Raw genomic sequence first — 12,388 nt, forward strand, 5'->3', positions numbered from 1 at the left:
TCCTTGGTCGGCTGGGCTGTAGTCCCAGCAGTGGCCACTGCTCCCGGTGGCCACTGCTGAGACTAAGAGCTGCCAGCCCGCTGATTGGTCGGCAGCTCACTGAGACGGGACCTCCTCCCTCAAGTGGGTGGAAGTCCCGCTTCGGGCCAATTAAACCCAGGGGACCCGTAAAATATGGGTCGCATCCCCAGGCTGGGCGGAAGTGGGTTCGCCACCGACATTTATGTCGGAGTCCAGCTCCCGTCCACCCACCGTAAAATTCCGGACACAGTTTTTCTGAGACTTTAGGTAGTACACAATCTTGAGGGTACTACATGCCAAAATAGGAGAAACCTTATCCTTGTTCCTCAAACACAACAACCAGTCATATATCTGGAGGAACCAGATGATGATCAAGAAACCCAGAGACAGCAGGATAATGCAAACATTGGCCAAGGCCATCCAAGTCATTGAACAAGACTTTCAAGAACAACTACTGATCTTCCAAGTCCGGCAAGAACATGATTGTGAAGCCTCCTGATTGATTGAATCTGTGATGTCAGAGACCTGGGGGAGATGGGTAATATATAAAGTCAAAATGAATGAATACTATATATATATATCAAAACTGTATATGGACAAAAACTTTGGGGGAGATGTAGTAAAAGGGACTGAAAGGGTTAATGTTTGAGGCAGTGAGAGTAACCCCTCCCACTGTAGTGATGATGTAACAGTCACATAGGTATTAGGCTTGGAAGAAGCTAGAAGCATCATGAGAGGTGCTAGCTGGACATGCTTAATGAGAGTGTAAATGGTTATGTGTATAAAATATATGAGTTACTATTTAGCCGTACAAAGACTCTGAGACATTGGTAAACAATGCTCGAACTATGCTAACAACATAGTCTCTCCAACACACACTCCAGCTCAGTGACTCTGAACAAGAGAGATTCAAGATCTCCTGCAGACATGTTTGCTCAGGACAGTTCCTCCATCCACAAACTCCCATATTCTGCCGTCCAGACACACAGCCTGCTCTGTCATATTTTAGATAGATAGATAAATATATAAATAAAGATTGCTCTATCTATTTAATTAGTTAAAGCCTTGATTCAACAATTATTTGTAGTTATATTAAGTAGTTTAACTAATTAAACTATAAACTTAATACAGTACTTTATCATTTCCCAATCCTAGTTTAAACTACTGTCCTGGTTAAGAGAAAAAAAACTTGAAACATACCAACCAACCAATCACTTACATGGTGACCCAATTAATGCCTCTGGACTTCAGCACTCCCTCTTTTGTGAAAGACCAGAACAGCACCTTTTCTCACTCACTCACTCACTCTAAGTAAATACTCCATCAAGCTGACCTTCACGCTGCTTACTTCACGTGTAAGCAAAAACCTCCTGTAATAATATTAGCAGGAATTGCAAAGACCTGTGTCAGCCCCTGCTGACCAGGTAACCAATTCTAACTCGCTTTCTAATTAACAAACTGTGCAGGCAGCTTGTTTACCATTAACTAAGACTGTGAAAGAAACTACCGCCAGGATTTTGAGTCCCACAGCATTCCCGAAAGCGGGACCAGAAGTTGGCATAACTTCCGCTTCCGCCATTTTTCTTGTATCCCAGGAAATTCTAACGGTAAATGAACAGTGCAGCGACAGGCACAGGAGATGTGTGATCATGCAGTGGGGACAGCCTTTCAGTGGTGGAACCTGTCCTCACTGGCTCAAGCACCATGAGCGTCGTGGCTATTGTCATGAAGACCCCCACCTGCCAAGAATGAGGCATACTAATTTCATCATATGAACATTAATTTTAAACTGTTGCTGGAGTAAAGAAATTACTTGTTTAAAGAGAGATCACCAGACACCTGGCTGGAGGACATTTGCATACTAGGAGGCAGTGCTTGGAGAGACAAAAGAATTGCTCACCGATTCAATTAACAGAGATTGGGCTGGGCAATGGTGATCCACATCTTGTCAGTGTAAGGGGCAGCACTACACCGCCTCTCCCCACCCCCCACCGAGAACTTTGAAATCATCAAACGCAGGAGTTTGTTTAAACAGTTAGTCACATGACTAACCTGCTGGCCAACTTGGAGTTTTGAATTATGCTCACAGGACAGTTTGGTCAGACTGCAGATTGCAACTGAACCTGAAACAAGAGAGCTTCTCCTGGCTGGCTCTCTCTCGCTTTCTTACAAGCCTCCGAACCCACTGAAGACACGTAAACCTCAAGAGAGAAAAGCCTCCTACATCGAAACAAATTAAAGTGTGCACTGGGCCTCAATGAACAGCAAGACTTACCAGCAACCAAAGACTCAACATCAAACTCAAAGGACTGTAACTACAATCCAGCTATTCCCTCAAACTTTTCCCCTTTATTCCTTCTACTTTTTCTGTCTCTATCTGCGTGTATGTTTATCGCGTATGCATGCTAGCATGGTCGCGTTGTGTATTCATAGCCTTACCTGAATTAGAGTTTAAGATTAATAAACTTCCACTTTTCTTGTTTAAATCTAAGAAAACCTGTCTAACTGAAATATTTTCCTTACAACTGGAAAGAGGTGAACAAGGATTCACTGAGGGGGAGCTAAAACATGGTGTTTTTTAAATTAAACCCTGTTACGGTTAAACCAGACAAAGGCTGAGAGGGAACCCCTAGACCCCTATCTCACCTGGTCATAACACTATAAAGCATTCTATGTTTCAAGCCTCAAGGAGCAGCAGCCTTTGTGTTATGTAAATGTCTTCAGAGTTACCAAAATTAAATCTTTCACTTATTTGTAACCGCTATTTCCTTCCTTAATTTTTCAAACCCAGCACCAACTCCCATCATTTTTTTTTCACTGCAGCAAGAGCAAAGAAAATGTCAGGCAACAGGCAGCATCCCACCCCAAGGTTCAGTGATGCCTCCCTGCAGGTTCTCTTCCAGGCCTTCAGGGAAAGGCGGGAGGTGCACTTCCCTGCAGTTGGAGTCTGAAGACCCACCCGACTGTCCGAGGAGGCCAGGATGGAGGTAGAAGAGGAGGGCTCGAACTGTGGGGTGATGCAGTAAACCTGGGTTCAATGTTGTGAATGTGTCAATGACTTGTCCAGATCGGCAAGAGTAAGTGGTCTTGGCGAAGCTGTTCCATTGCTTTTCTCCTTGGCTCCATGTGCTTAAGACAGAGGGCAGACAAGGCATACAGTGGAATGCGTGACAGCCTTGGTGCCATACACTTACTGATTGTGCACAAAGTCAACGATTGGCATTATTGATGTGTTTGGATGTGTCGTGCAAAAGCCAGTCCTGAATGAGTGATGTCGATCCATGTATACAATGGTTGTGGCACATCTTTTGACATGTCATTAAATCTGCACTGTCTCCTGCAGGGTAAATGCACCCACAACCAGCACAAAACAAGCCAAAAGACTTGCAGGTTGGTAGGTAAATTGGCCATTATAAATTGTCACTAGTATAGGTAGGTGGGAGGGAAATATAGGGACAGATGGGGATGTTTGGTAAGAATATGGGATTAGTGTAGGATTTGTATAAATGGGTGGTTGATGGTCGGCACAGACTCGGTGGGCCGAAGGGCCTGTTTCAGTGCTGTATCTTTAATCTAATCTAAATCGAATCTAAGTGGGAAAAGACAAATAACAGAAGTGTCTCAGGCATTAGGGTGCTGACACTGGCTGAGGAGAAAGCGTCAAAAATAGTGAGAGAGGAGGGAGGTAGGGCAATTGTAGATGGCAAGGCAGGATCCTCAAGGCATAAGGATGAAGTGTCATCTTCAGTCTTGCAGTCATATGTGCAAACCAAAGGATAGTGTGTGAACTCATGTTCAGCTGATGCTTAACGTGCCTCTGTTTGTGTCTCCATTGGGGGTGCCCACACCTGAGTTATAGAACGCCATGAGGCTCCTCTGGGAAGGAAGAAGCCAATGCTCCAGAGGGTGCACCATCACCTGCCGCTTCTTTTACCTCCGCCAGCACAAATGCATCCGCATGATCCGCAGGGGGTTTAAGATTAGAGTCTGGGTCACAAGCTGGTGTGCATGACACAGACAGATCCCGGCAGCTGAGGGAGCATGTGCCAGCCGGGTCCCCTGACAATCAGAGGACTGCTGGGGATCAGCCCCTTGCTCACCCCTACGCTCATGATGATCCTCTGTTTGTTGTTGAGAAGTCTGCTGGATGTGCAGCAAAGCCATGTGGAAAATATGTCAGACATGCCTGAGTCATGCGTGCTTTGCGCCTGCCATGGAGGAGTCCATGTAAGCCATGACATCTGCCATGTCCAGGCATATGAGCGTATGCCTTCCTCAGTCGAGAATTTGGCGAGCTCCATGGCAAGTCTGGTTGAGCACTCGAGCCATATCCATTCTGACCTGCACTCCATCACAGTAGCCATGGACTGCATGCAGCAGAGTTTAAGCACGAGGGGGACAAGAAACCTGGACCTCCTTACAGGTGCTCCTTCCCCTCTGGGTGACAGGTAGGTGCCATCATGCACCCCATTGGAGGAGGAACGCGTGCCTGTTGCCCCAGGTCCTTCCTCTCAGGACACCCCCAGGGTAAGTAGCTTCTTGTTCTCGCCCCCGACATTGATCCCCTTTCCTCCAGCAGATGAGCACACGGGGGATTCTCAAGTACCATTGCTGCAGACCCCCAGTAGGATGGAGCCATCAAGGCCCCGTTCCTCCAGAGGATGCCCACCATGGTGATCCACAGCAACAGGGCAGTGCACCGAGCAGCCTGCCTCCACCTCAGCTGCTAATGTCGGGGTAACACCTAGATGTAGTGGTAGAAAACCTCAAAAGAAATAGTTTTGAGTACGAAGGTGGCATGGGTTCTATAAATATTGTGCACGTATTGCAGAAGTTTAAATACTTCTTTATTTACTTTAATATTTTATGCACTCTCATAAATCATTTGCTTTGTTTCAGTTGAAAAGGAAAATGGCCTATGGCAGGAATGCATTGATGCTGCAAAGCATTTCAGAAAGTGCCTAGAGTCCATTTATCATTGCTATTTGAGCTTTCAATCTTCAATGATGGCTGTTTGCCGTTTGCAGATTTTTCACTTTTTTCACTATCAATGTGCCTTACATTTGTGGTTCTGCAGTCACACCCTCACTTTCTTTGCATTGGTATGTTTTCTGTTCCACCATAGCCCTGAGAAGTTTTGATCTGACGGTCACATCAAAGTGCTGCAACGTTGTAGCTTCCTATGTGTGTGGGTTAATGCCTTGATGCAGGACAATTTTTCCAATGGAGACGCAGGTCTCTTTTAATGAAGTTGACAGCATACAGGCAGTTAGGCACATCTCCACTGCAGGTTCATGTGCTGTTGTCAGAAGAGCCTTTCTTTTTGATTCCAGCAATGAATAAGACCTCAGGTGTATGTGAACATATTTGGGAAATTGGAGAAACATACAAATATGAGGTTTTCCTTGATGTATCTTGCATGTCTTTCCAGGGCCCTCATATCTATAATGGCATTTTTGGCATTGCTGTTCTCCTTCTCACCATAATCTTCCTCATCTGAGGAGGACTGGTATTCCTCCTGTTCCTCCGCCTGCAGAATGTTGCCACGTCTAATTGCAAAGTTGTGCAATGCACAGCAGATGATTATTCATGTGACCCTCTGTGGCGAGTCCTGGAAAGCATCTCCAGACTAGTCAAGGCAGAGGAAGCACATCTTCAGCATGTCACTGGCGTGTTCAATGATGGCTCTGCTGGATGCGTGAGCAGCATTGTATTTCTCTTCAGCTGCACTTCGGGGATTCAGCACTGGTGTTATCAACCATGTACAAAAAGGGTAACCTTGTCACCCAGGATCCAGCCTTCTACTTCGGCTTGTTCCTCAAAAACTGCTGGCAGCTGGGAGTTCCTCAAAATAAATGAGTCATTACAGCTCATTAAGAAACGTGCACAAACCTGCATGATTCTTCTCACGTGGTTGCAAACCAGCTGTACATTCAAAGAGTGGAAGCCTTTACGATTCACAAATGCAGCAGACTGGTCCCAGGGAGCTGTCATGGACATAAGAGTGCAGTCGAACACCCCTTGCACTCTAGGGAACCCAGCGATGGCGGCGATGGTCGCAAACCTCATTTCCTGGCTGTCCTTGTCTACAGATAAGTTGATGAAATCATTGGCACGACGAAAAGGGCATTGGTCACCTCTTTGATACATGTATGTGTTTCAGACTATGATATGCCACATACATTACCTGGAAAGCTCTGCTAGCAAAAAAATTGAGTGCAGCAGTTACCTTGAGGGCAACTCAAGGGATGGGATTCCCACTAAATCCAAGAATTTGCAGGTCATCCTGCAGGATCCTACAAATTTCTGTGACCATTTCACATGACATCCTTAGGTGTCTCTGGCATTGCCTCTCTGACATTTGAAGGTCATTTGTCCTTGTCTTGAGGATGTGATGGCATGCCAGTGCCTGTCTTCGATAATGCCATTCCTGGATGTTATCATTCGTAGCATCCTCACCTTCTTCTTCTGCCTGTTGCTGGCAATCAGGCATCATGTGTTGAGGAAAAAGAGCCCTCCTCAGTTGCTTCCTCTGCTCTTCTTAGGAGTAGACAAATTGGGTGTATGAGACCCATGTCGCTGCAGCTTTTCAAATAATGAAATAAGCAGAGCGTTCCACTTCTGCCCTCTGTTGCCAGTCAGCTGAACCATCGAGGCAATGAGCAGTTCTCTTTTATGTGTCTTAAAACTGCATCCAGATGGAAATCCCACCCACTATCATTTGTCTCCTCCCACTCACCTTGCAATCCTTGAGTGGCCACATGGTTTGCATTATCGTTCATGAAAATGGTGCGTGTACAATTTAAGGCACATTTCCCCACTTTCCAATCTCCTCCTGCAACCTTCCTGCCTGCAGCCATCACCCTTGACCCACCCAATGTAAACTTAACCCTTCCCTTTGTTACCGTTGAACCTCTCACCATTACCTTAGACAGTATCACGATCAATTTGTTCATGCCATCCCTCCCCCCATTCCTACTCGCGTTACCATCGACATGCTAACTCTGACCCTTGATCCTCCTCAAATCCACCGTAATATTATTGCCGAATCCCATTCTCTTCCCAATGATTCTGTGAAGTACCCAACCCTAAGTCATGGCATACCCCCTACAGAATCCATTTGTCTCCATTGACTGTGACTGTTCGCTCTGCTGGCCACTATCCTGAATTTGCCACACAGGTCCCCAACATTGACATCACTCATCGCTCCCTTTAGGCCCCTTATGACCTAATGGCTAATGCTCAAATCAATCCACCACCCCCTGCAGCCGCCCACAGCCAGCTTCAGCAGCAATAACAATCATTACATACCCTGAACGCCCCCCTCCTCCCTCCCATGATCCTCCATGCACCTGATCACCCCACCCTTTGACCTCCACTCCTCCCTCCCTTGCTCTTCCATACACCCGATCACCCCACCCTGTCCTCCCTGACTACCCTCCCCTGCTCCTCCATGCACACCCCATATGCCTTTGCTGCCATCGCCTGAGAAGAATCAATCTTGCTGGTGTCGAGCCTGGAGCCAAACATCCATTCAAATGTTGGCATTCCTTGTGCCAATGAGTGCAAGAAAGTAACACACCGACCTAAGACACAACTGCACAAAGCTGACTGGTGTACACCACATTCAAACGAACGTGAACTGGGTGGCATGGGAATACCACTCGCCGTTAAATTCATCTGGCAGGTAGGACTTAATTTGAACTAAGTGTAGGGTAATGAGTATTCATGGTATGGAAATAAATGCAAAGCTGCAATCCGCTACCGTAGGGTGGAACCCCGAAATGTCGCAAACACGCCGCTGACTTAATTTTGGAAAAAAATCCTGCCATCGGAAATCCGAAAAAGCAACTCTCGCCTAATTAAGTCACCCACACGTCACCAAAGCTGCTCTTGCAGGGCCCATAAACTTCCACCCTACAAGTTAGGGTTAAAGTTTATGCTAAATGTAAAACTAGATTTTTGAAAGAGATCAACACTTAAAATTCCCTCACTCATCAAATTCCGTGAGTTAAGTAAGTAATCTGTCAAAGCAGTTCTCTGTCAGGCTGCCTTCCGTGCTACTTGAAACACTTGAAATTAGTGCCTGGTTCACCATTCTTCCTTGCTGCGTTGCTGCTACTGCTGCTGATTCCTTGTTGGTATTTTTTAACCTCATACTCTACCATTGCATTACAATTTTCATCATTGAGCAGTATCATTGACAGATGGGTGTCTTGAGCCGTAACTCCATACAATACCATTGGTCTAGCTAAAGATATGTTTTCACTCCTTAATCACCTTCAAATAGGATGGCACAGATACTTTCTTTAAATGAAGGCACAGTGAGAACATCTGTGTGATTTTATGCTAGTGGTTGTGTACTAAATGAACACTGAGAGAATAAAATCCTTTTTCAGTCATGTACAACATTGTACACAAGAGCCTGAATGGCAACCTAAATATTGTTAATACCCCTCTGGACTGAGGGAAAGCCATGATTTCTATTGAATTGTGTTGCCATCTCACTTGTTGTTATTGCTTCATGGGGAAAATGAAATAGTCGAACCTGCTGAATAATACAATTGTAGTAACAAACTGAATAGTGCTAGTTTGGGATAAGTCCAGCACATAGAAATTGAGGGCCACATGGCTTTGATTGCGAGTACCACACAGATGTTATATGTTGACTGGAGACTTTACTGCAAGACCTGATACATGAATTTTAATGCTTCAGCTTTGTGATGAAATTTACGACATATGAAGCTCTGTGCCATAAGTCCTAATTCATAAAAATCTGCCTGAAAGACATCAGTTTTCCCCTCTGCAACAATTGTTTCATTTGACTGAACCGAATGTGTGAAATAATTGATAGTGATCTGTGTGCCAGTTTAATTGGCCTTTCATATGAATTGAACACATTAGTACTCAATTTGAAAAAAAAAAATCATGCAATAATTTTGTCCCAGCAGGGAAAAGTACAGTAAGTAAATGTTATGCCATATTCCCAACATTACTGCACTGTATGGCATTTTTCATCAGGATTAGGCTTAGGAGTCAACTGCTCAAGGGTTATTAGAAAATACTGAATGGTCTGCATATTTTTATTTGTTTTAGTAATTGGGAAAAAGAGGAATATGGAATTGATACATTTCTACATTATTCAAGTGGTTGTACTGAAAATGGTTTAACATATTAACTAGTTAGCTGTAGTACATGCGTGTAATTTGACCTTCAGTGTGCAGTTATATGGCACCAGTGGAAGAAATTTCGGTTATGCATTGGCACAAAAGGGGCAGTATAACTTGATCAGCAATATGATTCTTGAGTGCACAAAAGTGGCAGAGATGAGACTACAAGCAAAAATAAAAAATCTGGAAAATTCTGGAGCTACACATTAAGTTAGCTGCATCTGTAAAATGCAAGCATAGGCTAGAATTTCAGCTGTGACCCTTTGTCAGAACTCTAAATGGAAAAATAAGCAAACATTTTAGTAGGATTGGAAAAAAGGGTGGAGAAGGGTAGTGCAATCACAGAGAAGAAATTAATGGGTTTAATGATCTGCAAACTGCTTTAAAGAAAAAACAGGAAACTGTTTAAGTATCATCTCGATGAGATAATGAAAAGACATTGGCAAAGAATTTGCTGAAGAAAATGCCTTGTGAACATCATATACCATTATTAACGAATAACCTGTGGTGAGGAAGAGATGTTCTGTGAATTGTGAACATGGCATCTTGCCCTTAACCTCCCTATGATATTCATAAAGTTACTGCATTTGCACATTAACTGTCCATTAATCTCACCATAGACAATTGTCCAGTAATTAAAAGCATGAGTAGAGTTTTAACAATGTGATAATTGTAAATGACTGCCAATCAACCTCTCTTGCCCATATAGTGAACAATTAAAAGTGTCGAGCCTCATTCCTTCAGGTTGCAAAATGTTGTTGGAGATTTCATAAAAGTTAAATTTTAAATTTTTCCTTTTTTACCTTTGTCTTTTTCTCTCTCTCATAATCTAATAATTCTTTCACTCTATTTCTCTTTCTGTATCTGATTTGACATTGAATTCACCCACTTTAATTCACATTCCTTCCTCTATATATTTCTCAAACTTTAATCTCTGGCTAAGGAGATACACCGTTTGGCCTACCATTTGCAAAGATCCCAGATGCGATAGTGCCCTTATAATGCCATAATTAGGTTGCATTTCCAGCAACTTGGTGAGCAAAAATTTTCAAACCTAAACATGCACAAACCAGTCTAACTAACATGGCGTACTGCAAGATGCCCTGCTTCAGCAAAGTTTTGGTCATTAATAGATCAAAGAAATATGCAAATAGCTAAAATGGAATAAAGGCATGAGATAGGTTAACACAAAGAAAAAGGCAGGAACATTGTAGGAAATAGGAAAATGGCAGGAAAACTGTAGATGCAGGAGGTCTAACGTAAAAATAGAAATGGTGGGAGCATAAAGAGGATCTTCCATTTTCAAAAAGTGAAAAGGTAGGTTAACATAGTGGACACTCCAAAATCCCTGCCCCACTCTGACCACTACTGCTTCCCAAGCAGAACTAAAATCTGTCAAATAATCTACAGATGAAATTACAACTCACCTCATCTGCTCCCCCAGATGTCAGGCGACTGAGCCAATATGCCAGCACCCCCAACTGTAGCTATGGTCAGATCAGAGGCCTGCCAGAAGAAGTACCCAGAAGAAAGATGTTCTTGAAGTTTTGTTGAGATTGGTTGAAACTATAATGGTGGTCAAAGCCAGAGGGAAGATGGAGAATAAAGCAGCAGGCTACAAGGCGATCAGAATCACACTTGAAAGCAGAATGACACTGAGCAAAATAATCATCCAAACTGCAGTTGGTCTCCCCAATGCAGAGAAGACTGCATAATAAGCTGCAAATATAATATACTAGATTAGAGGAAATATATGTGAATGGCTGTCTCACATAAAAAAAGTGTTTGAGGCCATGGGAAATAGAATGGGTACAGGTGAATAAGCAGGTTTTGCACCTGCTGTTACGACACTCAGGAAGCAGAGTTTTGAGCATACATCTAAGCGCACATGTTATGTCAGAAAGTTCAATACGGGGTGCATTCAGCAGTCTAACTTGGGTCGGCCAGCTGTAGTATATCTGCACTCTTAAATTTCTCCAGATTTTTCCTGTCAACAGGCCAGAGCATGCTGTAGTGCTGCTTTATTAATATGATTGGCGATGAAATTGAGATTCTTCAAATATTTATGTTTCTGCAGTATATTGTATGCTGACATTGTGGGTTTCACACGCCTGGCCAGTGAGTGTTCACCTGGGGAGCTTGTACACACACTCAATGAGTTATTTGGCAAGTTTGATCAAATTGCAAAGGTAAGCAGCATGTATACTGGCAAGCAAAGCTCTACTGTAAATCTGAGTATTTAAAGATTATATGCACTGTCATGCATTGGCATTACCAAATGACTTTTACCTTTGGTTTTATTCAGGAAAATGATTGTATGAGGATCAAGATTTTAGGGGACTGCTACTATTGTGTTTCTGGTTTACCAATATCCCTGCCAAACCATGCCAAAAACTGCGTCAAAATGGGGTTGGACATGTGCGAAGCCATTAAGTAAGTTGCTTTTGAAGCTCTTCCACTTTAGGAACAGAAATAATGTCTAATTGATTTTCCAGCAATAGTCTTACTACTGGTAAAACATATGGACTCCTAAATGTCAATCTGTGCTGCTTGTAAGCTTCTATATGTGCTGAATGTTGATGATGTGTCTACTTCTGTTTCGAGTGTATCATCCTTAAAACTCCATTCTGTATACTGTACGTGTTTTATAAAAGTTCTTTGAATGAATGAACCAAGAAATTTACACAAGACAGAAGTAAATGCCTTCAAACAACATTCTATAAGCTATTATGAGTTTCAGCAGTGTCAGGATGAATCCATCACCTGCAACATCACAAAGTGATGAATCGCAAGTTTGATTTTCCATGTTGCTGAGCTGACAACCTCAGCTTGTTTCACAGTAGTGTGACAGGGGTGGGGGTTAGGATGGAGATATTAAATGGAGACCAGAGCCTTCCTACAGAAATAAAATTTGAAGAGTTATCCATGTATACTGACCAGTTAAGAGTGAATTTGGAAGAGGCCTGTCAGATGATCCTACCAGCTGTAGTTGATGTGCTGCTTGGAGCGACATCTAAAGCTATTTGACAATGGAATTAGCAGCAAAAAGAAAAGTTCAAGGATTTTTTATTTAAGTGATTATGAACTTTAAGTTAAAAAAAACTCATCCTCCCGTTCATTGCTAATGCATTCTTCCTTCCAAAGTTAACTAGTTGAACTTGCATTATACTAAGGCTATTTCATGAATCACTATTAAT

General features: G+C 43.2%; 1 protein-coding gene across 1 annotated transcript in view; it reads left to right on the forward strand.

The window, feature by feature from the left end:
* LOC137379590 (adenylate cyclase type 2-like) overlaps nucleotides 1–12,388 on the forward strand; it is a 606,709-nt gene that overhangs the window by 361,646 nt on the left and 232,675 nt on the right. Inside the window, exons 6-7 of the mRNA XM_068050644.1 lie at nucleotides 11,269–11,380; nucleotides 11,497–11,624. Coding sequence (XP_067906745.1) covers nucleotides 11,269–11,380; nucleotides 11,497–11,624 — 240 coding nt within the window. The remainder of the gene's footprint in view (nucleotides 1–11,268; nucleotides 11,381–11,496; nucleotides 11,625–12,388) is intronic.

This window comes from Heterodontus francisci, chromosome 2 (assembly GCF_036365525.1).
Source record: "Heterodontus francisci isolate sHetFra1 chromosome 2, sHetFra1.hap1, whole genome shotgun sequence".
Lineage (NCBI taxonomy): Eukaryota > Metazoa > Chordata > Chondrichthyes > Heterodontiformes > Heterodontidae > Heterodontus > Heterodontus francisci.